Raw genomic sequence first — 21,895 nt, forward strand, 5'->3', positions numbered from 1 at the left:
GCAACAGCATGGCTGGATTCTGAATATCCCAAAGTCGCAGCTGATTCCTACGACGCGTCTGCCCTTTCTGGGCATGATTCTGGACACAGACCAGAAGAAGGTGTTTCTCCCGGCGGAGAAGGCTCAAGAGCTTGTGACTGTAGTCAGAGACCTCTTAAAACCGAAACAGGTGTCGGTGCATCACTGCACGCGAGTCCTGGGAAAGATGGTGGCATCGTACGAAGCCATTCCATTCGGCAGGTTCCATGCGAGGATCTTTCAATGGGATCTGTTGGACAAATGGTCCGGATCGCATCTTCAGATGCATTGGCTGATCACCCTGTCCCCCAGGGCCAGGGTGTCTCTTCTGTGGTGGCTACAGAGTGCTCACCTTCTCGAGGGCCGCAGGTTCGGCATACAGGACTGGGTCCTGGTGACCACGGATGCGAGCCTCCGTGGGTGGGGGGCAGTCACTCAGGGAAGAAACTTCCAAGGGTTGTGGTCAAGTCAGGAGGCTTGTCTGCACATAAATATCCTGGAACTAAGGGCCATATTCAACGCCCTGAGTCAAGCGGAGCCCCTGCTTCGCAACCAACCGGTGCTGATTCAGTCAGACAACATCACCGCGGTGGCTCATGTAAACGATGGCGGAAGCCACCAGGATTCTTCGGTGGGCGGAGAATCACGTACAAGCACTGTCAGCAGTGTTCATTACGGGGGTGGACAACTGGGAAGCAGACTTCCTCAGCAGGCACGACCTTCACCCGGGAGAGTGGGGACTTCATCACGAAGTCTTCATACAGATTACAAATCGATGGGAACTGCCACAGGTAGACATGATGGCGTCCTGTCTCAACAAAAAGCTATAACGGTATTGCGCCAGGTCGAGACCCTCAGGCGATAGCTGTAAACGCCCTGGTAACACCGTGGGTGTTCCAGTCGGTCTATGTGTTTCCTCCTCTTCCTCTCATACCCAAGGTGCTGAGAATCGTAAGAAGAAGAGGAGTGAGAACAATACTCATTGTTCCGGATTGGCCAAGAAGGCCTTGGTACCCGGAACTGCAAGAAATGCTCACAGAGGACCCATGGCCTCTGCCTCTCAGACAGGACCTGTTGCAACAGGGGCCCTGCCTGTTCCAAGACTTACTGCGGCTGCGTTTGACGGCATGGCGGTTGAACGCCGGATCCTAGCGGAAAAAGGCATTCCGGAGGAAGTTATTCCTACGCTGATAAAGGCTAGGAAGGACGTGACAGCAAAGCATTATCACCGCATATGGCGAAAATATGTTGCTTGGTGTGAGGCCAGGAAGGCCCCTACAGAGGAATTCCAACTGGGCAGATTTCTGCACTTTCTACAGTCTGGAGTGACTATGGGCTTGAAGTTGGGATCCATAAAGGTCCAGATTTCAGCCCTATCCATTTTCTTTCAAAAGGAACTGGCGTCTCTTCCTGAAGTTCAGACGTTTGTTAAGGGAGTGCTGCATATTCAGCCCCCTTTTGTGCCACCAGTGGCACCTTGGGATCTCAACGTGGTGTTGGGTTTCCTAAAATCCCACTGGTTTGAACCACTTTAGACCGTGGAGCTAAAGTATCTCACGTGGAAGGTGGTCATGCTATTGGCCTTAGCTTCGGCTAGGCGTGTGTCAGAATTGGCGGCTTAGTCATGTAAAAGCCCCTATCTGGTTTTCCATATGGACAGGGCAGAATTGCGGACTCGTCCCCAATTTCTGCCAAAGGTGGTGTCATCTTTTCATTTGAACCAACCTATTGTAGTGCCTGCGGCTACTCGTGACTTGGAGGATTCCAGGTTACTAGATGTAGTCAGGGCTTTGAAGATATATGTAGCCAGAACGGCTGGAGTCAGGAAAACTGACTCGCTGTTTATCCTATATGCCCCCAACAAGTTGGGTGCTCCTGCTTCAAAGCAAACCGTTGCCCGCTGGATCTGTAACACGATTCAGCAGGCTCATTCTGCGGCTGGATTGCCGCATCCAAAATCAGTGAAAGCCCATTCCACAAGGAAGGTGGGCTCTTCTTGGGCGGCTGCCCGAGGGGTCTCGGCTTTACAGCTTTGCCGAGCTGCTACTTGGTCGGGTTCAAACACATTTGCAAAATTCTACAAGTTTGATACCCTGGCTGAGGAGGACCTTGAGTTTGCCCATTCGGTGCTGCAGAGTCATCCGCACTCTCCCGCCCGTTTGGGAGCTTTGGTATAATCCCCATGGTCCTTACGGAGTCCCCAGCATCCACTAGGACGTTAGAGAAAATAAGATTTTACTCACTGGTAAATCTATTTCTCGTAGTCCGTAGTGGATGCTGGGCGCCCGTCCCTAGTGCGGACTTTCTGCAATACGTGTATATAGTTATTGCTTAATAATGGGTTATGTTATGTTGGCATCCATTGTTGATGCCCTGTTGTTGTTCATACTGTTGACTGGATAAGTGTATCACAAGTTATACGGTGTGATTGGTGTGGCTGGTATGAGTCTTACCTTGGATTCCAAAATCCTTTCCTTATAATGTCTGCTCTTCCGGGCACAGTTTCCTTAACTGAGGTCTGGAGGAGGGGCATAGAGGGAGGAGCCAGTGCACACCAGATAGTACTAAATCTTTCTTTAGAGTGCCCAGTCTCCTGCGGAGCCCGTCTATTCCCCATGGTCCTTACGGAGTCCCCAGCATCCACTACGGACTACGAGAAATAGATTTACCGGTGAGTAAAATCTTATTTTTTTCCACCACCAGTCTTTTGATTCATCCAGCTCTCTCCGCAGCATAGAATAACAAGGCTGTAGAAGACTGGGTGGATGCTTTGGATGAGGGCCTTTGCAGTGATAATTCACAAGGTGCATAACCTCAGATTGGCATCCAGGCATTTGAGGAGGTGGCCCTTGTTTCGGGAGTATTATCTTCTAGGGCTTTAGCATCTGCCATTTCTGCTCGTCGTGCCCTATGGATGCAAAATCGCAGAAAGCCTTGGAGTCCCTTATTTTCTCAGGGGAAGTATTATTTGGCTCAGAACTGGAGAAGGTCATAGTGGGAGCTGCGGCTTCTAAAACCGCTTTCTATCTTCTTCCGCTCCTAAACTAAAGCTTTCTTTTCGTTCCTTTCAATTGCAAGGACGACCGCGTTTTGTCCCCCTTTCTAGAGAGGACATGTGATTTCCTTCTACGCCAGCTCCTCCTGAGGCTCAAAGTTTAGCGGTCGTTAGGCGGGAGCAGGACGTTGCACTAATTGTCCTTGGCTGTTTTCAGTCTCTCCAGATTACGGTCTTCAGAGGAGTCCGGAATTGGGCCTTTGACTTAGCTATCTGAAGGTTCACATTTCAGCCCTTTCAGTTTTCTTCCAGAAGAAGCTGGCCACCATTCTAGCTATCCGGACTTGGTGTTACACATTCAGCACCCCATTGTGCCTCTGGTAGTGCAGTGGGACTTAGAGCCTAATTCAGCTCTGATTGCAGCAGTAAATTTGTTAGCTAATGGGCAAAACCATGTGCACTGCAGGGGGAGCAGATATAACGGGTGCAGAGAGAGTTAGATTTGGGTGTGGTGTGTTCAAACTGAAATCTACATTACAGTGTAAAAATAAAGTAGCCCGTATTTACCCTACACAGAAACATTATAACCAACCAAATTTAACTCTGCAAATGTTATATCTGCCCCACCTGCAGTGCACATGGTTTTGCCCATTACCTAACAAATTTGCTGCTGCGATCAGAACTAAATTACCCCATCAGTCTTGGTTCTGAAGGCGCTTCAGAATTCTACCTTTTGAATCTCTCAACTTGGGCACCTGTGGTTTTTGACATGGAAGACTTTGGTGTAAATTTGCTAAGATGGGAGTTCTATTTAAGATAGGATGTTGCCCATAGCAACCAATCAGATTCTACTTCTCATTTATCTAGCACCTTCTAGAAGGTAATACCTGGAATCTGATTGGTTGCCATGGGCAACATCCTGTCTTGAATAGAACTCCCATCTTAAGTAAATTTATCCCAGCGTTTTTACTGGTTATTTCTCTGGCCCTATTTCTTCGTTCTCTACAAATCTGCGTTTACAGAACTCCGTACCTTACGTTACATGGAAGCTCTGTTTGTCCTTTTTGAGGCTAACAATCGTGGCTGGCCATACTACTGCACAGTGGATTCCGGCTATTATCTGCCATGCTTATGTTTCTGCTGGTCACCATGTTCTGGAGTTGGTTAGGGCTTACCTGACCAGATCAGTGGGAGCTTCTTTGGTAGCTCGCTGTAGTGCTTCGGTGACAAAACTTTGTCGATCTGCTACTTGGTCTTCCACCCACACTTTTTTTTTTTTTTTTTTTAATTCTACCTGTTTGACATCATTGTTCCTCAGGTTTTGTTCACAGGGTATTATCTTCTGCACAGGAGCGCCCACTCCCGTACGGACAGCTTCTAAAGAAAGAGAAAATGAGATTTTTGGGTTTACCTGTTAAATCCTTTCCCCTTATTCCATGGGGGACACTGGACTCCCTCTCTGGCGCTCCTGTCTTTAATTGGGAGCCGGTTGGCTTACAGCCACCTTCTGTGTATGGTTGTGTCTGCGTTTGCTGGATGGGTTGTTTTTTTATTTATTTTTTTTGGTTTGTTTTTTTCTTAACCGTTATATTGCCCAGACTCTTTGCCCTAACATGCTATACCCCACTGTCTCCAGTGTCCCCCAGGGAGTCAGAGACTGATTTAACAGACAAAAAATATCCCTTTTTTTTCAATTCAGCTACAAATCCACAACCACTTAATGCAGCATTAATATTTACTAACTTAGATTTTTTTAAATGTTATGTTTTTTTAATGTATCCAAAATGACTCAAGTCTTTACTGAAATACACTTGCTGTCATTTTCCTACCATTAATAAAAACATTTAAATCAGCTATTTAATAATTTAATGTCCACTAACAGCCTTCTGTACTGCTCTGCTATGTTTCCCACTATTTTTTGATGATTTCCCCTTTTTTTTTTTTTTTTTTTTTAAATGGATTACATCCATGTTATGCACAGTAGAAATAACGTGCTTCTTTACAAATTGCTGTTTACTAATGAATTACACAATTATCATTAATTTTGCTTTATGGAAATAAGTCGTGCTTTCACACTACAGACTTTGCTTTTAATTGAATTGCCCCAGAATTGTGAAAATGTCCTAAAAAAGTAATGTCCAGTTAATTTTTCATGTTTATCTTTATTGCATCTTTGTTGATTAAACCTTCCTGAAAGTGCCTGGCTGTGGTTAGTTTGATTTGACCATTTAAAATAATGAAACTGTACTAGTGGTGATACTGTATTAGTGTTCACTCTAGGAGTGAAAAGGGGCAGGGCGCCGGACTCCGGGGGCACATGTGCGCGCGCGTCCGAAATGGGGGCGTGGCCACGCCTACGTAATTTTAGGGGGCGGTACGGCCCACAGACGCTATTAAAGAGAGCGTCTGTGGCCGGCGACGTCACTGTTGGGGGCGTGCCCAGCACCTCCGTCGGTGCTGGGCTTCCCCCAGCCCTCTCCCAATGCGTGAATGGATGCCGCGCGCATGCGCACGGCATCTATACACGTCGGGAGGGCAGGGAGCGGGCGGCTGTTCTAGCAGGGTGCCGCAAAAGGGGCAGGGCGGGTTTTGCCTGCTAAAAAACGGGCAGGGCGCGGCGCCCTGCTAAAACAGCCTAGAGTGAACACTACTGTATCTCTGTTTTTCTATTTCAAATGTTATTTATTGTGTGTGTGTGTGTGTGTGTGTGTGTGTGTGTGTGTGTGTGTGTGACAGCTAAAATACTAGCACTTTGCACTTAGTTAATATGCTAATAGTGGAGCAAGCCAACTCCCCTCCTTCTACTTGTTTGGTCAGCTTCCTTGATGGATAACCTTAAAATATTGGAAAAATAAAGCTGCAATGCTGTGTCTTTCAAATTCATGCTTTTGACTATATATTGTTATCTATGTCTTCACAGAAAACGTCACACCTAAGTGGCTGCAGCTAATATCAAGATTACCTTGTAAACTAGATGTAGGTTTTGAAAGCAGCACTGTGGTCCTTTCTATGAACAGCCAGCAGAGGTAATAGTAATGTGTTGTGAAGGGGAAGATGGGGTTTAGGGGGTAATTCTGAGTTGATCGCAGCAGGAACTATGTTAGCATTTGGGCAAAACCATGGGGGTAATTCCAAGTTGATCGCAGCAGGAATTTTGTTAGCAGTTGGGCAAAACCATGTGCACTGCAGGGGAGGCAGATATAACATGTGCAGAAAGAGTTAGATTTGGGTGGGTTATTTTATTTCTGTGCAGGGTAAATACTGGCTGCTTTATTTTTACCACACCCAAATCTAACTTTCTCTGCACGTGTTAAATCTGCCTCCCCTGCAGTGCACATGGTTTTGCCCAACTGCTAACAAAATTCCTACTGCGATCAATTTGGAATTACCCCCCATGTGCATTGCAGGAGAGGCAGATACAACATGTTGTAAATGCTGATTTACATACAGGACTAAAAGCAACACTTTAAAAAGACATTTCATACACTTTAAATGAAGCCGATGTGGCCGCTACACTTAATCCTCAATCTACGTACTTATTACACCATTAGCGTACAGAGTCCCGTACCGTGTAAGTACTTTGCGTACAAACGCTGTGCTGGCTGTACAAAGTACACTAAGCGCGTACACACCCAAAGATACACCGTGAACCCTTATCAGCTATGCATGCGATAGTAATACACTTTTCTCTGACGTCCTAAGTGGATGCTGGGACTCCGTAAGGACCATGGGGAATAGCGGCTCCGCAGGAGACAGGGCACAAAAGTAAAGCTTTAGGATCAGGTGGTGTGCACTGGCTCCTCCCCCTATGACCCTCCTCCAAGCCTCAGTTAGATTTTTGTGCCCGAACGAGAAGGGTGCAGGCTAGGTGGCTCTCCTGAGCTGCTTAGAAGTAAAGTTTAAATAGGTTTTTTATTTTCAGTGAGACCTGCTGGCAACAGGCTCACTGCATCGAGGGACTAAGGGGAGAAGAAGCGAACTCACCTGCGTGCAGAGTGGATTGGGCTTCTTGGCTACTGGACATTAGCTCCAGAGGAACGATCACAGGTACAGCCTGGATGGATCCCGGAGCCGCGCCACCGGCCCCCTTACAGATGCTGAAGAGTGAAGAGGTCCAGAAATCGGCGGCAGAAGACGTTCCTGTCTTCATTAAGGTAGCGCACAGCACTGCAGCTGTGCGCCATTGCTCCCAGCACACTTCACACTGCGGTCACTGAGGGTGCAGGGCGCTGGGGGGGTCGCCCTGGGCAGCAATGTAAATACCTCCTATGGCAAAAAATACATCACATATAGCCCCTGGGCTATATGGATGTATTTAACCCCTGCCAGTTTTCAAGATAAAAGCGGGAGAAGAGCCCGCCGAGAAGGAGGCGGGGCCTATCTCCTCAGCACACGGCGCCATTTTCCCACACAGCTCCGCTGGTAGGAAGGCTCCCAGACTCTCCCCTGCACTGCACTACAGAAACAGGGTACAACAGAGAGGGGGGGCACTTATTTGGCTAAAAATATATATAAGCAGCTATAAGGGATAGACACTTATTATAAGGTTGTCCCTATACAGTTTATAGCGCTTTGGTGTGTGCTGGCAAACTCTCCCTCTGTCTCCCCAAAGGGCTAGTGGGGTCCTGTCCTCTATCAGAGCATTCCCTGTGTGTGTGCTGTGTGTCGGTACGTTTGTGTCGACATGTATGAGGAGAAAAATGATGTGGAGACGGAGCAGATTGTCTGTAATAGTGATGTCACCCCCTAGGGGGTCGACACCTGAGTGGATGTACTGTTGAAAATTACGTGACAGTGTCAGCTCTGTATAAAGACAGTGGTTGACATGAGACAGCCGGCTACTCAGCTTGTGCCTGTCCAAACGTCTCATAGGCCGTCAGGGGCTCTAAAGCGCCCGTTACCTCAGATGGCAGATACAGACGCCGACACAGATACTGACTCCTGTGTCGACGGTGAAGAGACAACCGTGATTTCCAATAGGGCCATACGTTACATGATTGAGGCAAGGGAAAATGTTTACACATTTCTGATAATATGAGTACCACCAAAAAGGGGTATTATGTTTGGTGAGGAAAAACTACCTGTAGTTTTCCTGAATCTGAGAAATAAAATGAGGTGTGTGATGATGCGTGGGTTTCCCCCCGATAACAATTGATAATTTCTAAAAAGTTATTGGCAGTATACCTTTTCCCGCCAGAGGTTAGGGTGCGTTGGGAAACACCCCCTAGGGGGGATAAGGCGCTCACACGCTTGTAAGAACAAGGGCTCTACCCTCTCCTGAGATGGCCGCCCTTAAGGATCCTGCTGATAGAAAGCAGGAGGGTATCCTAAAATGTATTTACACACATACTGGTGTTATACTGCGACCAGCAATCGCCTCAGCCTGGATGTGCAGTGCTGGGTTGGCGTGGTCGGATTCCCTGACTGGAAATATTGATATCCTAGATAAGGACAGTATATTATTGCCTATAGAGCATTTAAAATATATGCGAGATGCACAGCGGAATATTGCCGACTGGCATCAAGTATAAGTGCGTTGTCCAATTCTACCAGTAAAGTGGTCAGGTGAGGCGGATTCCAAACGGCATTTGGAAGTATTGCCTTAAAAAAGGCATTTGGGGTCGGTCTTTCAGACCTGGTGGCCACGGCAACAGCTGGGATATCCACGTTTGTACCCCAGGTCGCCTCTCAAAATAAGACGCGGTATTATCAGGCGCAGTCCTTTCTTGGCAAGCGGACAAAAGGTTCCTCTTTTCTGCTCGTGACAGAGGGAGAGGAAAAAGGCTACAGAGATGAGCCAGTTCCCAGGAACAGAAACCCTTTCCCGCCTCTGCCAAGCCCTCAGTATGATGCTAGGGCTTTACAAGCTCAGGCACGGTGGGGGCCCGTTCTCAATGAATTTCAGTGCGCAGTGGGCTCACTCGCAAGTAGACCCCTGGATCCTTCAGGTAATATTTCAGGGGTACAAATTGGAATTCGAGACGTCTCCCCCTCGCCGTTTACAAAAGTCGGTTTTACCGACGTCTCCCTCTGACAGGGAGGCAGTTTTGGAAGCCATTCACAAGCTGTATTCCCAGCAGGTGATAATCAAGGTACCCCTCCTGCAAAAGGAAACGGGGTATTATTCCACACTATTGTGGTACCGAAGCCAGACGGCTCGGTGAGACCGATTCTAAATCTAAAATCTTTGAATACAGAGGTTCAAATTCAAGATTGAGTCACTCAGAGCAGTGATTGCGAACCTGGAAGAAGGGGACTACATGATGTCTCGGGACATCAAGGATGCTTACCTTCATGTCAAAAAAATTTTTTTTACCCTTCTCACCAAGGGTACCGCAGGTTATGGTACAGAACTGTCACTATCAGTTCAGACGCTGCCGTAGGGATGGTCCACGGCACCCCGGGTCTTTACTAAAGTAAGGACCGAAATGATGATATTCCTTCGAAGGAAGGGAATTTTAGTTATTCTTTACTTGGACGATTCCCTGATAAGGGTAAGATCCAGGGAACAGTTGGAGGTCAGTGTAGCACTATCTCAGGTAGTGTTGCGGCAGCACGATTGGATTCTCAATATTCCAAAATCGCAGCTGGTTCCGACGACTTGTCTTCTGTTCCTAGGGATGATCCTGGACACAGTCCAGAAAGAAGGTGTTTCTCCCGGAGGAGAAAGCCAGGGAGTTATCCGAGCTAGTCAGGAACCTCCTAAAACCAAGCCAAGTCTCAGTGCATCAATGCACAAGGGTTCTGTGTAAAAATGGTGACTTCCTACGAAGCAATCCCATTTGGCAGATTCCACGCAAGGACTTTCCAGTGGGACCTACTAGAAAAATGGTCCGGGTCGCATCTTCAGATGCATCAGCGGATAACCCTGTCACCAAGGACAGGGGTATCCCTCCTGTGGTGGTTGCAGAGTGCTCATCTTCTAGAGGGCCGCAGATTTGGCATTCAGGACTGGGTCCTGGTGACCACGGATGCCAGCCTGCGAGGCTGGGGAGCAGTCACACAGGGAAGGAATATCCAGGGCTTATGGTCAAGCCTGGAGACATCACTTCACATAAATATCTGAAGCTAAGGGCCATATACAATGCTCTAAGCTTAGCAAGACCTCTGCTTCAAGGTCAGCCGGTGTTGATCCAGTCGGACAACATTACGGCAGTCACCCACGTAAACAGACAGGGTGCCACAAGAAGCAGGAGGGCAATGGCAGAAGCTGCAAGGATTCTTCGCTGGGCGGAAAACCATGTGATAGCACTGTCAGCAGTATTCATTCCGGGAGTGGACAACTGGGAAGCAGATTTCCTCAGCACGACCTCCACCCGGGAGAGTGGGAACTTCACCCAGAAGACCTCCACATGATTATAAACCGTTGGGAAAAACTCGACAGGTATTGCGCCAGGTCAAGGGACCCTCAGTCAATAGCTGTAAAGGCTCTGGTAACACCGTGGGTGTACCAATCAGTGTAGGGGTTCCCTCCTCTGCCTCTCATACCCAAGGTACTGAGATTGATAAGATGGAGAGGAGTAAGCACTATATTCGTGGCTCCGGATTGGCCAATAAGGACTTGGTAACCGGAACTTCAAGAGATGCTCACGGAGGATCCGTAGCCTCTACCTCTAAGAAGGGACCTGCTCCAGCAAGGACCCTGTCTGTTCCAAGACTTACCGCGGCTGCGTTTGACGGTAAGTAAATTCTTATTATAACCTTAGCAGGGAAAGGAAAACACGACACCGGTTTGTATTTAAAATGCTGGGTTCCGACACCACAACATATTATTACTGAAAGGGGGTTACAATAACAAAGCAATACAATACAAAGAATAATGGCTACAGTCAATGGTACATACTTGTTTGGTTTTTGCCGCGCTACCCAGTCTGGTCCTCGGTCATCTAGATAGATAACTTTTAGAGTCTTGTGTGACCAGGCCTGCAGCTGGCTCCTTTTATACAATCTTCCAAAACTTAACACAATGGATACTGTAATCTTTGTCCATTGGACACAGGGATGATCATTTACAGTACACGAGAGGTCATAGGTTGGTTTGAATAGGTGGGCGATGTCTGTTCAAGATGCACTTGTGGGTGGTCTCCTCTGGGTTCCCGCTGCATACCTAATATACAGTTTATATCTATATTCTGCTCCTGCACATAACTATTCGCAGGAACGTGCGATCTTCTGCCAACCAACACCGGAATATTACCCTTAAAATACCCTACAGCTGGATACCAAACACCACCTTATAACCTTGTTCTGTCCCTGCAGGGAGACTGTGTACATTGTGCACTATTTGGATTAATTATGTAATGTGTTTTTTTAGCTTTTCCATGCGTCCACAAACTCTACCGTAAATACTCATACCACACGCTAATGCGCAGGACCGCGGGAGCGACCATACGCAAACTGCGAATATGCGCACGCACGGCAGAACAAGTACACGCACGGAGGCCATCTGTGTGTAGTTTGTACGTGATGTGTGTACTGCAATATTTTTCAACTTTGACAATGTGCAGAGAGAGTTAGATTTGGGTGTGGTGTGTTCAATCTGCAATCTAAATTGCAGTGTAAAAATAAAGCAGCCAGTATTTACCCTGCACAGAAACAAAATAACCAACCCAAATCTAACTCTCTCTGCACATGTTATATCTGACCCCCCCTGCAGTGCACATGGTTTTGCCCAACTGCTAAAAAATTTCCTGCTGCGATCAACTTGGAATTACCCCCTTAGTTCACTTAATTTACAGGATTCAACCCTCTGCTTATTTCTAGGCACTTAAACTGGACTCTCAAACTGCTGCAGTTTTTCTATATGCGGGAGGAGGATCAGTTGCCCATGCGAAAGTTCATTGGCAACTCAGAACTGGCACAGATGAGCTCTGAACTCCTAATTGAAGGTAATATATCTGAGATTGACAGCTGAACTAGTGCTAGGAGTGGAAATTTGTACTGGCATAGAGAACTTAAAATAAAAGCATTTGCAAGCATAGTCTTATCAAAGTATTAATCTACTGTATCTGAACTTGTCATTGTACAAGGAATAGACTCTTATGTTTAATGAAGAATCCTATTTGTTGGATATTCTGTCCATAGCTACAATAAAAAAAACTGTTGCAAACGGACCTGTGATAAATCTATTATAAAGCTATGTTGATGGGTCAGGGGCCTACTGTAGCTGTGTAACCTAATATAACATTGTCTGTGAACTTTCCAGATGGTCTACTACTGTCACAGAGTCGACAAAGGATCATCTGTTTGAATCACTTGAAAGCCAGTATGCAGGTGAGAGGTTGGGTTTAGAATGACTGTTTGGATACTTTCTGTCATGATGTATACATTTTGCAAAGGAACATTAAAACCGTTTTATTTTGCAATTATTAAAATGTAATTATGTAAGATACCCAGCACACAACTTATGCTAAGGTGCTGTTGCTCTTTACGTGATCAAACAATTAACAAGAATTTTCCACACATCCTATCTGGGGGACACTGCAAGCTGAAGCTGTATTAAGGGGGTTGGTCCACAGAAGTAGGCAATAGAAGACTATTCTGATTGTCTCCATCATCCAACATAACCCCTCCCACTTCCCTGAAGCTTTAGTTGTTTCCTAGTGCCTGTGGAGTATAGCAGTATGTTTGTTGCTGCTTAAACATTCAGGAGGCAGAGGATTCAGAGGTAGTTACCTCGTCTTCTCTGTTTAAGCATAAAAAGAAATGTGTTTCTTAAACATTCAGAAGGCAGAGGATTCGGAGGTAGGTACCTCGTCTTCTCTGTTTAAACGTAAAAAGAAATGGGTACTTACATTTCCGCCATTTTCTAATTTTGAGGATACACTGACAGAAGCCTGGCTAAATCTGACAGATGCCTTCAGGTTCCAAGGCGGTTTAAATTGGTCTGTCCGTTCTTAGATGAGGACACTTTTCGTTGGGAGATGCCTCCTATCCCCAGGCTTTTGAAAGCTACTGGTCCTTCTGTTTCGCAGGCTGTGTTGCAGGGGGATATCCAGTTAGTAATTTACCGGGGCTAATTGTCCTGCCGGGGGCTATCTAATTAGCCTCGATAAGGCGATACGTGCAACAACATATCGGGGGGTACCTGATGCTGCACCGGGTGCTGGCTCCTGACAGCTCCCGGTGCAGCACTGCAGTTCTGGCTACCTCCGGTCACATGTCCGCTCCCCATGTGGCTGGGGGTGGGGGATTCGGGGGTGGCGCTGCCCCGGCTTCCCCGCCGGGGTTAAGCGCCATCAGTGCCGGTTCCTAGGATGTGGCACCCTCCCTGCAGTCCCGGCCTGCCGCTACTGCGGCAGGTGCGGAACACTCTGGTTGCTGCGGTTCCCCGGAAACAGACCCATTTTCACGTGACAACACATAGGTTTCACTGAACCTGTGTGTTTTCATGAGGTCATTTTTTTTTTGTTTTTTTTTTTTGTTTGTTTTTTTTGTTTTTTTTACGTGCAATCCATATTGAATAGCCTGTAAAAAAACAAAAAAACAAAAAACGGTGAAACATCGGAAAAAGTCCGAACCCGATGTTAATTCACCGGTAATTGGATATCCTACTTAGTGTGATACAGAGAATGAAGCTTTGCTCAAATCTATTTTCTCTTACGTCCTAGGGGATGCTGGGGACTCCGTAAGGACCATGGGGTATAGACGGGCTCCGCAGGAGACATGGGCACTCTAAAGACTTTAGGATAGAATGGGTGTGCACTGGCTCCTCCCTCTATGCCCCTCCTCCAGACCTCAGTTAGATCCTGTGCCCAGAGGTGACTTAGTGCACTGCAGGGGAGCTCTCCTGAGTTTCTCTGAAAAAGACTTTTGTTAGGTTTTTTATTTTCAGGGAGCACTGCTGGCAACAGGCTCCCTGCATCGTGGGACTGAGGAGAGAGAAGCAGACCTTCTTAAATGATAGGCTCTGCTTCTTAGGCTACTGGACACCATTAGCTCCAGAGGGAGTCGGAACGCAGGTCTCACCCTCGCCGTTCGTCCCGGAGCCGCGCCACCGTCCTCCTCACAGAGCCGGAAGATAGAAGCCGGGTGAGTATGAGAAGAAAGAAGACTTCAAAGGCGGCAGAAGACTTCATGATCTTCACTGAGGTAACGCGCATTGGTAACGCTGCGCGCCATTGCTCCCACACAGATCACACACAACAGGCACTGTACGGGTGCAGGGCGCAGGGGGGGCGCCCTGGGCAACATTATTAACCTCAAGGGACACTGGCATATAAAATAGATACTGCAGAGGCAGTATATTAATAAACCCCCGCCAGTATAAATAATTTGAGCGGGACCGAAGCCCGCCGGTGAGGGGGCGGGGCTTGATCCTTCTAGCACTAACCAGCGCCATTTTCTCCACAGCACACTGCTGAAGCTGGCTCCCCGGACTCTCCCCTACTGAGCACGGTTACAGGGGGCATAAAAGAGAGGGGGGGGGGGGCACATGTAAATGGCGCAGTGAAGTGTGTGTGTGTGTATATGTGTGTGTGTGTGTGTATATATATATATATATATATATATATATATATATATATATATATATATATATATATATATATATATATATATATATATATATATATATATATATATATATATATTTATATTACTATAAAAGCGCTGTACTACTGGGATTTTATTCCGGTCTGGTGGCGCTGGGTGTGTGCTGGCATACTCTCTCTCTGTCTCTCCAAAGGGCCTTATTGGGGGAACTGTCTCCATATAGATATATCCCTGAGTGTGTGGGGATGTCGGCATGTCTGAAGCGGAAGGCTCATCTAAGGAGGAGGTGGAGCAGATGATTGTGGTGTCTCCGTCGGCAACGCCGACACCTGATTGGTTGGACATGTGGAATGTTTTAAATGCAAATGTGTCTTTATTACATAAGAGATTGGACAAAGGAGAGTCCAGGGAAAAAGCAGGGAGTCAATCCATGGCTTTAACTGTGTCACAGGGCCCTTCAGGGTCTCAAAAACGTCCCCTATCCCAAATAGCAGACACTGATACCGACACGGATTCTGACTCCAGTGTCGACTACGATGATGCAAGGTTACACCCAAGGGTGGCCAAAAGTATTCATTATATGATTATTGCAATAAAAGATGTTTTGCATATCACTGATGACCCCTCTGTCCCTGACACGAGGGTACACAGGTTTAAGGAAAAGAAACCTTAGGTAACATTTCCCCCATCTCATGAGCTGAACGCATTATTTGAACAAGCTTGGGAAACTCCAGACAAAAAAACCTGCAGATTCCCAAGAGAATTCTTATGGCGTATCCTTTCCCTGCACATGACAGGGTACGGTGGGAATACACGCCCAGGGTGGACAAGGCTTTAACGCGCTTATCCAAGAAGGTGGTGCTACCGTCTCCAATACACACAGATACCTTGTCAGCTGATATTGATACCCTAGAGAGGGATACCATTTTGTTGACCTTAGGTCACATCAAAGACGCAGTCTTATATATGAGTGGGGGCACATCTTCGACTCTTCAGCCACGTCTGGGGTCAGTCGGACGTGGATCCTTGGGCGATGGGAATAGTATCCCAAGGCTACAAGCTGGAATTCGAAGACGTGCCTCCTCGCCGATTCTTCAAATCGGCTTTACCAGCTTCTCCCCCAGAGAGGGAGATCGTTTTAGCGGCAATTCAAAAAGCTGTGTCAACAGCAAGTGATTATCAAGGTTCCCCTAATACATCAGGGAAAAGGGTACTATTCAACCCTATTTGTGGTCCCGAAACCGGATGGCTCGGTCAGACCCATTCTAAATTTAAAATCCCTGAACCTGTACTTAAAAAGGTTCAAGTTCAAGATGGAATCGCTCAGGGCAGTTATCTCCAGCCTGGAAGGGGGGGATTTTATGGTGTCACTAGACATAAAGGATGCATACCTTCACTTACCCATATATCCTCCTCATCAGGCATACCTGAGATTCGCGGTACAGGACTGTCATTACCAGTTTCAGATGTTGCCGTTTGGGCTTTCCATGGCCCCGTGGGTGTTCACCAAGGCAATAGCGGAAATGATGGTGCTCCTGCGCAGGCAAGGAGTCACAATTATCCCGTACTTTGACGATCTCCTGATAAAAGCGAGATCAAAGGAACAGTTGCAGAAAAGCGCGTCACTCTCCCTGAGAGTACTACAGCAACATGGCTGGATTCTAAATCTACCAAAGTCACAGTTGGTTCCAACGACTCGGCTGTCTTTCTTAGGCATGATTCTGGACACAGAACAAAAGAGGGTTTTTCTCCCGATGGAAAAAGCCCAGGAACTCCAGAACATGGTCAGAGACCTGTTAAAACCAAAAAGAGTGTCTGTCCATCAATGCACTCGAATACTAGGGAAAATGGTGGCGACCTACGAGGCCATCCCCTTCGGCAGGTTTCATGCAAGAACTTTTCAGTGGGGCCTTCTGGTCAAGTGGTCCGGGTCCCCCTTCACATTCATCAGAAAATAACCCTGTCCCCCAGGGCCAGGGTGTCTCTCCTGTGGTGGCTGCAGAGTGCTCACTTTCTAGAGGGTCGCAGGTTCGGCATTCAGGACTGGGTTCTGGTGACCACGGACGCGACCCTCTGAGGATGGGGAGCAGTCACACAAGGAAGGAATTTTCAGGGACTGTGGTCAAGCCAGGAGTCTTGTCTACACATCAACATACTGGAATTGATGGCCATGTACAACGGCCTACGACAAGCGGAGAATATTCTTCGCGACCTACCGGTTCTGATTCAATCAGACAACGTCATAGCCGTGGCTCATGTAAACCGCCAAGGCGGGACAAGGAGCAGAGTGGCGATGGCGGAAGCCACCTGGATTTTGCGCTGGGCAGAAAATCACGTAAGCGCTCTGTCAGCAGTATTCATTCCGGGAGTGAACAACTGGGAAGCAGACTTCCTCCGCAGACACGATCTCCATCCAGGAGGTGGGGACTTCATCAAGACGTTTTTCCAGAAATAATAAGTCTTTGGGGACTTCCTCAAATAGACATGATGGCGTCACGCCTCAAGCTTTGGAGGTATTGTGCCAGGTCAAGGGACCCTCAGGTAGTAGCGGTGGACGCCCTGGTGACACCATGGGTGTTTCAGTCGGTCTATGAATTCCCTCCTCTTCCTCTCATCTCAAAAATATTGAGAATCATAAGACGAAACAGAGTGCAGACAATACTCATTGTTCCAGATTGGCCTCGAAGGGCCTGGTATTCAGATCTTCAGGAACTGCTCACAGAAGATCCATGGCCTCTTCCTCGCAGGGAGGACCTGTTGCAGCAGGGGCCCTGCGTGTTCCAAGACTTACCGCGGTTAGGGTATTCTGGAAAAAGTCATCCCTACTCTGATAAAGGTTAGGAAGGAGGTGACAGCGAAAACATTATCACCGTATCTGGAGGAAGTATGTTTCTTGGTGTGAAGCCAAGAATGCTTCTACAGAAGATTTCCATTTGTGCCGGTTTTTCCACTTTCTACAGACAGGAGTGGATATGGGCCTAAAGTTAGGCTCCATTAAGGTACAGATTTCGGCCCTATCTATATTCTTCCAGAAAGAATTGGCTTCTCTCCCAGAAGTCCAGACTTTGGTAAAGGGAGTGCTACACATCCAGCCCCCTTTTGTGCCCCCAGTGGCGCCATGGGACCTTAACGTAGTGTTACAGTTCCTAAAATCTCACTGGTTTGAGCCTCTGCAAACGGTTGATTTAAAGTTTCTCACTTGGAAGGTGGTCATGTTGTTGGCCTTGGCATCTGCAAGGCGGGTGTCCGAATTGGCGGCCTTGTCTCATTAGAGCCCCTATCTCGTTTTCCATGTGGATAGAGCAGAGTTCGGATTAGGAAAACAGAATCTCTGTTTGTCCTGTATGCGGCCAACAAGGTTGGCGCTCCTGTTTCTAAGCAGACTATTGCTCGCTGGATCTGTAACACGATTCAGCAGGCTCATTCTACGGCTGGATTGCCGGTACCTAATTCTGTAAAGGCCCATTCCACTAGGAAGGTGGGCTCTTCTTTGGCGGCTGCCCGAGGAGTCTCTGCTTTACAGCTCTGCCCAGCGGCTACTTGGTCGGGTTCAAACACTTTTGCAAAATTCTACGAGTTTGATACCCTGGCTGATGAGGACCTCATGTTTGCTCAATCGGTGCTGCAGAGTCATTCGCACTCTCCCGCCCGGTTTGGAGCTTTGGTATAATCCCCATGGTCCTTACAGAGTCCCCAGCATCCTCTAGGACGTAAGAGAAAATAATATTTTAAACCTACCGGTAAATCTTTTTCTCCTAGTCCGTAGACTATGCTGGGCGCCCGTCCCAGTGCGGACAAAATTCTGCAAGACTTGTATATAGTTGTTGCTTACATAAGGGTTATGTTACAGTTAAGATCAGTCGTTGGCTGACACTGTTTTGTTCATACTGTTAACTGGTTACGTATATTCCAGGTTATACGGTGTGGATGGTGTGGGCTGGTATGAATCTTGCTCTTAGATTAACAAAAATCCATTCCTCGTACTGTCCGTCTCCTCTGGGCACAGTTTCTCTAACTGAGGTCTGGAGGAGGGGCAAAGAGGGAGGAGCCAGTGCACTCCCATTCTATCCTAAAGTCTTTAGAATGCCCATGTCTCCTGCGGAGCCCGTCTATACCCCATGGTCCTTACGCAGTCCCCAGCATCCTCTACGGACTAGGAGAAAAAGATTTACCGATGGGTTTAAAATATTATTTTTTCTTTCACAGGAGCTTCTTTACGTCCATCATTGGCTATTGCCTGGTTAAACAAGGCTCTGGAATCTTAGACTGAGCAGTTGGCTTTGTGCATGCAGTCTGATTCCGACAAACTTTTTTTTTTATATATATATATATATATATATATATATATATATATATATATATATATATATATATATATATATATATATATATATATATATATATGCGATGCCTTTGGATGTAGCCTCAATATTGTAAAATATTTCTGATCTGGCAGTCTCAGCCATATGTTTGCTTCATCTCTCCAAGATATGCTAGATCTCCCCCTCTGTATCCATACAGCAGGGATGTTCTTTGGAGCCACCAAAAAGCAATTAATCAAATCAAGATGTATGTTTGCCCTGTATGCCTATGGGGATGCTGGTGACTGTGTGACGTGTCACTCGCACTGCTCCCTTATTATGATTAAGCTGGCCACCTACAGTGCATCTGGAAAGTACTCAGTGCTTCACTTTTTACACGTTTTGTTATGTTACAGCCTTATTCCAAAATGGAATAAATAAAAAAAATTCCCTCAAATTCTACACACAATACCGCATAATGACAATGTGTGTGGAGTTTTTTTTGAGATTTTTGCAAATTTATGAAAAATTAAAAACTAAGAAATCACATGTACATAAGTATTCACAGCCTTTGCTCAGTACTTTGTTAATGCACCTTTGGCAGCAATTACAGCCTCAAGTCTTTTTGAATATGATGCCACAAGCTTGGCACACCTATCTTTTGGCAGTTTCGCCCATTCCTCTTTGCAGCACCTCTCAAGCTCCATCAGGTTGGATGGAAAGCGTCTGTGCACAGCCATTTTCAAATCTTTCCAGAGATGTTCAATCGTATTAAAGTCTGTGTTCTGGCTGGGCTACTCAATGATATTCACAGAGTTGTCCTAAAGCCACTCCTTTGATATCTTGGCTGTGTGCTTAGTTAGGATTGTTGTCCTGCTGAAAGATGAACCGTCACCCCAGACTGAGGTCAAGAGCGCTCTGGAGAATGTTTTCATCCAGGATGTCTCTGTACATTGCTGCATTCATCTTTCCATCTATCCTGACTAGTCTCCCAGTTCCTGCTGCTGAAAAACTTCCCCACAGCATTAGGCTGCCACCACCATGCTTCACTGTAGAGATGGTATTGGCCTGGTGATGAGCGGTGCCTGCTTTCCTCCAAACATGACGCCTGGCATTCACGCCAAAGAGTTCAATCTTTGTCTCATCAGACCAGACAATTTTGTTTCTCATGGTCTGAGTTCTTCAGGTGCATTTTGGCAAACTCCAGGCGGGCTGCATGTGCTTTTTACTAAGGAGTGGTTTCTGTCTGGCCACCCTACCATACAGGCCTGATTGGTGGATTGCTGCAGAGATGGTTGTTCTTCTGGCAGGTTCTCCTCTTTCCACAGAGGAATGCTGTACCTCTGACAGAGTGACCATCGGGTTCTTGGTCACCTCCCTGACTAGGGCTCTTCTACCCCGTTCGCTCAGTTTAGACAGCCGGCCAGCTCTAGGAAGAGTCCTGGTGGTTCTTCCATTTATGGATGATGGAGGCCTCTGTGCTCATTGGGATCTTCAGCAGCAGATATTTTTCTGTAACCTTCCCCAGATTTGTGTCTTGAGACAATCCTGTCTCGGAGGTCAACAAACAATTCCTTTGACTTTATGCTTGGTTTGTGCTCAGACATGCACTGTCAAGTGAGGTACCTTATATAGACAGGTGTGTGCCTTTCCAAATCATGTCCAATCAACTGAATTTACCACATGTGGACTCCAGTTAAGCTGTAGGAACATTTCAAGGATGATCAGTGGAAACAGGATGCACCTGAGCTCAATTTTGAGCTTCATGGGAAAGCCCTGTGAATACTTAGGTACATGTGATTTCATAGTTTTTTGTCATTTGCAAAAATTTACTACATTTTTTTTTCATGTTGTCATTATGGGGTATTGTGTGTAGAATTTTGAGGGAAAAAATGAATTTATTCCGTTTTGGAATAAGGCTGTAACATAACAAAAAATGTGGAAAAAGTGAAGCGCTGTGAATACTTTCTGTATGCACTGTACATCACTGCACCTACTATTGATATAGTAGAGAGTGGTGGATTTCAGCATTGCCCTTTCTTTTTTTTTTTCAGAACATCTACAGACATTGCTGTAAACTGTCACATAATTTTTTTCCCCATTATTTCAACTGGGATTAAACATTACATTTGGAATTTAAATATTTTTTGAGCAACTAACCTAAATGTTGTAACTAGAAAATTCTATGATTAAAAAAAAAAATGTTTTTGGGTTTGTTTTTTTTTGTCTGTTAATATTTTGGCATTGTTAATACCAGGAAATAGCTTTCAATGTAATTTTATGTTCCGTTCATCAGGTCACCTCTATTGATGTTCAGAGTAATGTGGCTCTTAATACTTGTATCGTTCACTACCGCCATCAGGAGTTCTCTCATTGGTTCAGCTTGCTGGAGTTGGGTCAGTATATACAGAGGGACTCGAAAGCCTCAACCAAAAATAATCGGTAAGTTTTATTTAAATTGATTAATTTGAATTCAAATTATAAATATAAAATCCTGCTCTTTTAACACACACATGGAACAAGTCATTGAACAGTTCATAATTTTGTCAACTTCGAATTGTAAATTTTAGTTTCTCTAGCATCCATAAGGGATATTGGGGAGACTTAGTACAATGGGGTATAGAAGGGGTGCAAAGGAGCCGGTTCACTTTAAATTTCTTCACTTGGTGTGCTGTCTCCTCCTCTCTATGCTCCCTCCCACAAGCAGTTTAGAAAAAAGTTCCCCCAGGAGAGGATGCACACTCTGGAGCTCCATAGAGTTTTCTTCAGTTTCTTTTTCAATCTTTGTTATTTTCGGTATTCTGTTTGGGCAACAGCATACCTGCACCATGGGAGTTAGGGGGAGGATGGTCACCGGCATTGCGAGGTGTCAGAGCTGCTTCCCCGCTGCAGGACCACCGCCCTGAGAGGTTGTTTGTACAGCGGGGCACTGCACCTTAACTGTCGTAATCGCAGCACGCCGCACACCCTTAACAATAGCCTGAAGGTGACAACAGTTAATGGTGTGGCTGACACGCAGATGAGGCATACAGTACCCTCCTTGGGGGGGGGACCCGCTATAGCCCCCTGTGTACGCTGGCTAGCGGTT

The 21,895-nt window shown here is 46.4% G+C and overlaps 1 protein-coding gene across 2 annotated transcripts in view; it reads left to right on the top strand.

The window, feature by feature from the left end:
* BLTP2 (bridge-like lipid transfer protein family member 2) overlaps nucleotides 1-21,895 on the top strand; it is a 177,109-nt gene that overhangs the window by 18,140 nt on the left and 137,074 nt on the right. For both annotated transcript variants that reach the window (XM_063955868.1, XM_063955869.1), the window contains exons 8-11: nucleotides 5,934-6,039; nucleotides 11,777-11,901; nucleotides 12,219-12,286; nucleotides 21,104-21,249. In XM_063955868.1, coding sequence (XP_063811938.1) covers nucleotides 5,934-6,039; nucleotides 11,777-11,901; nucleotides 12,219-12,286; nucleotides 21,104-21,249 — 445 coding nt within the window. The remainder of the gene's footprint in view (nucleotides 1-5,933; nucleotides 6,040-11,776; nucleotides 11,902-12,218; nucleotides 12,287-21,103; nucleotides 21,250-21,895) is intronic.

This window comes from Pseudophryne corroboree, chromosome 2 (assembly GCF_028390025.1).
Source record: "Pseudophryne corroboree isolate aPseCor3 chromosome 2, aPseCor3.hap2, whole genome shotgun sequence".
Classification (NCBI taxonomy): domain Eukaryota; kingdom Metazoa; phylum Chordata; class Amphibia; order Anura; family Myobatrachidae; genus Pseudophryne; species Pseudophryne corroboree.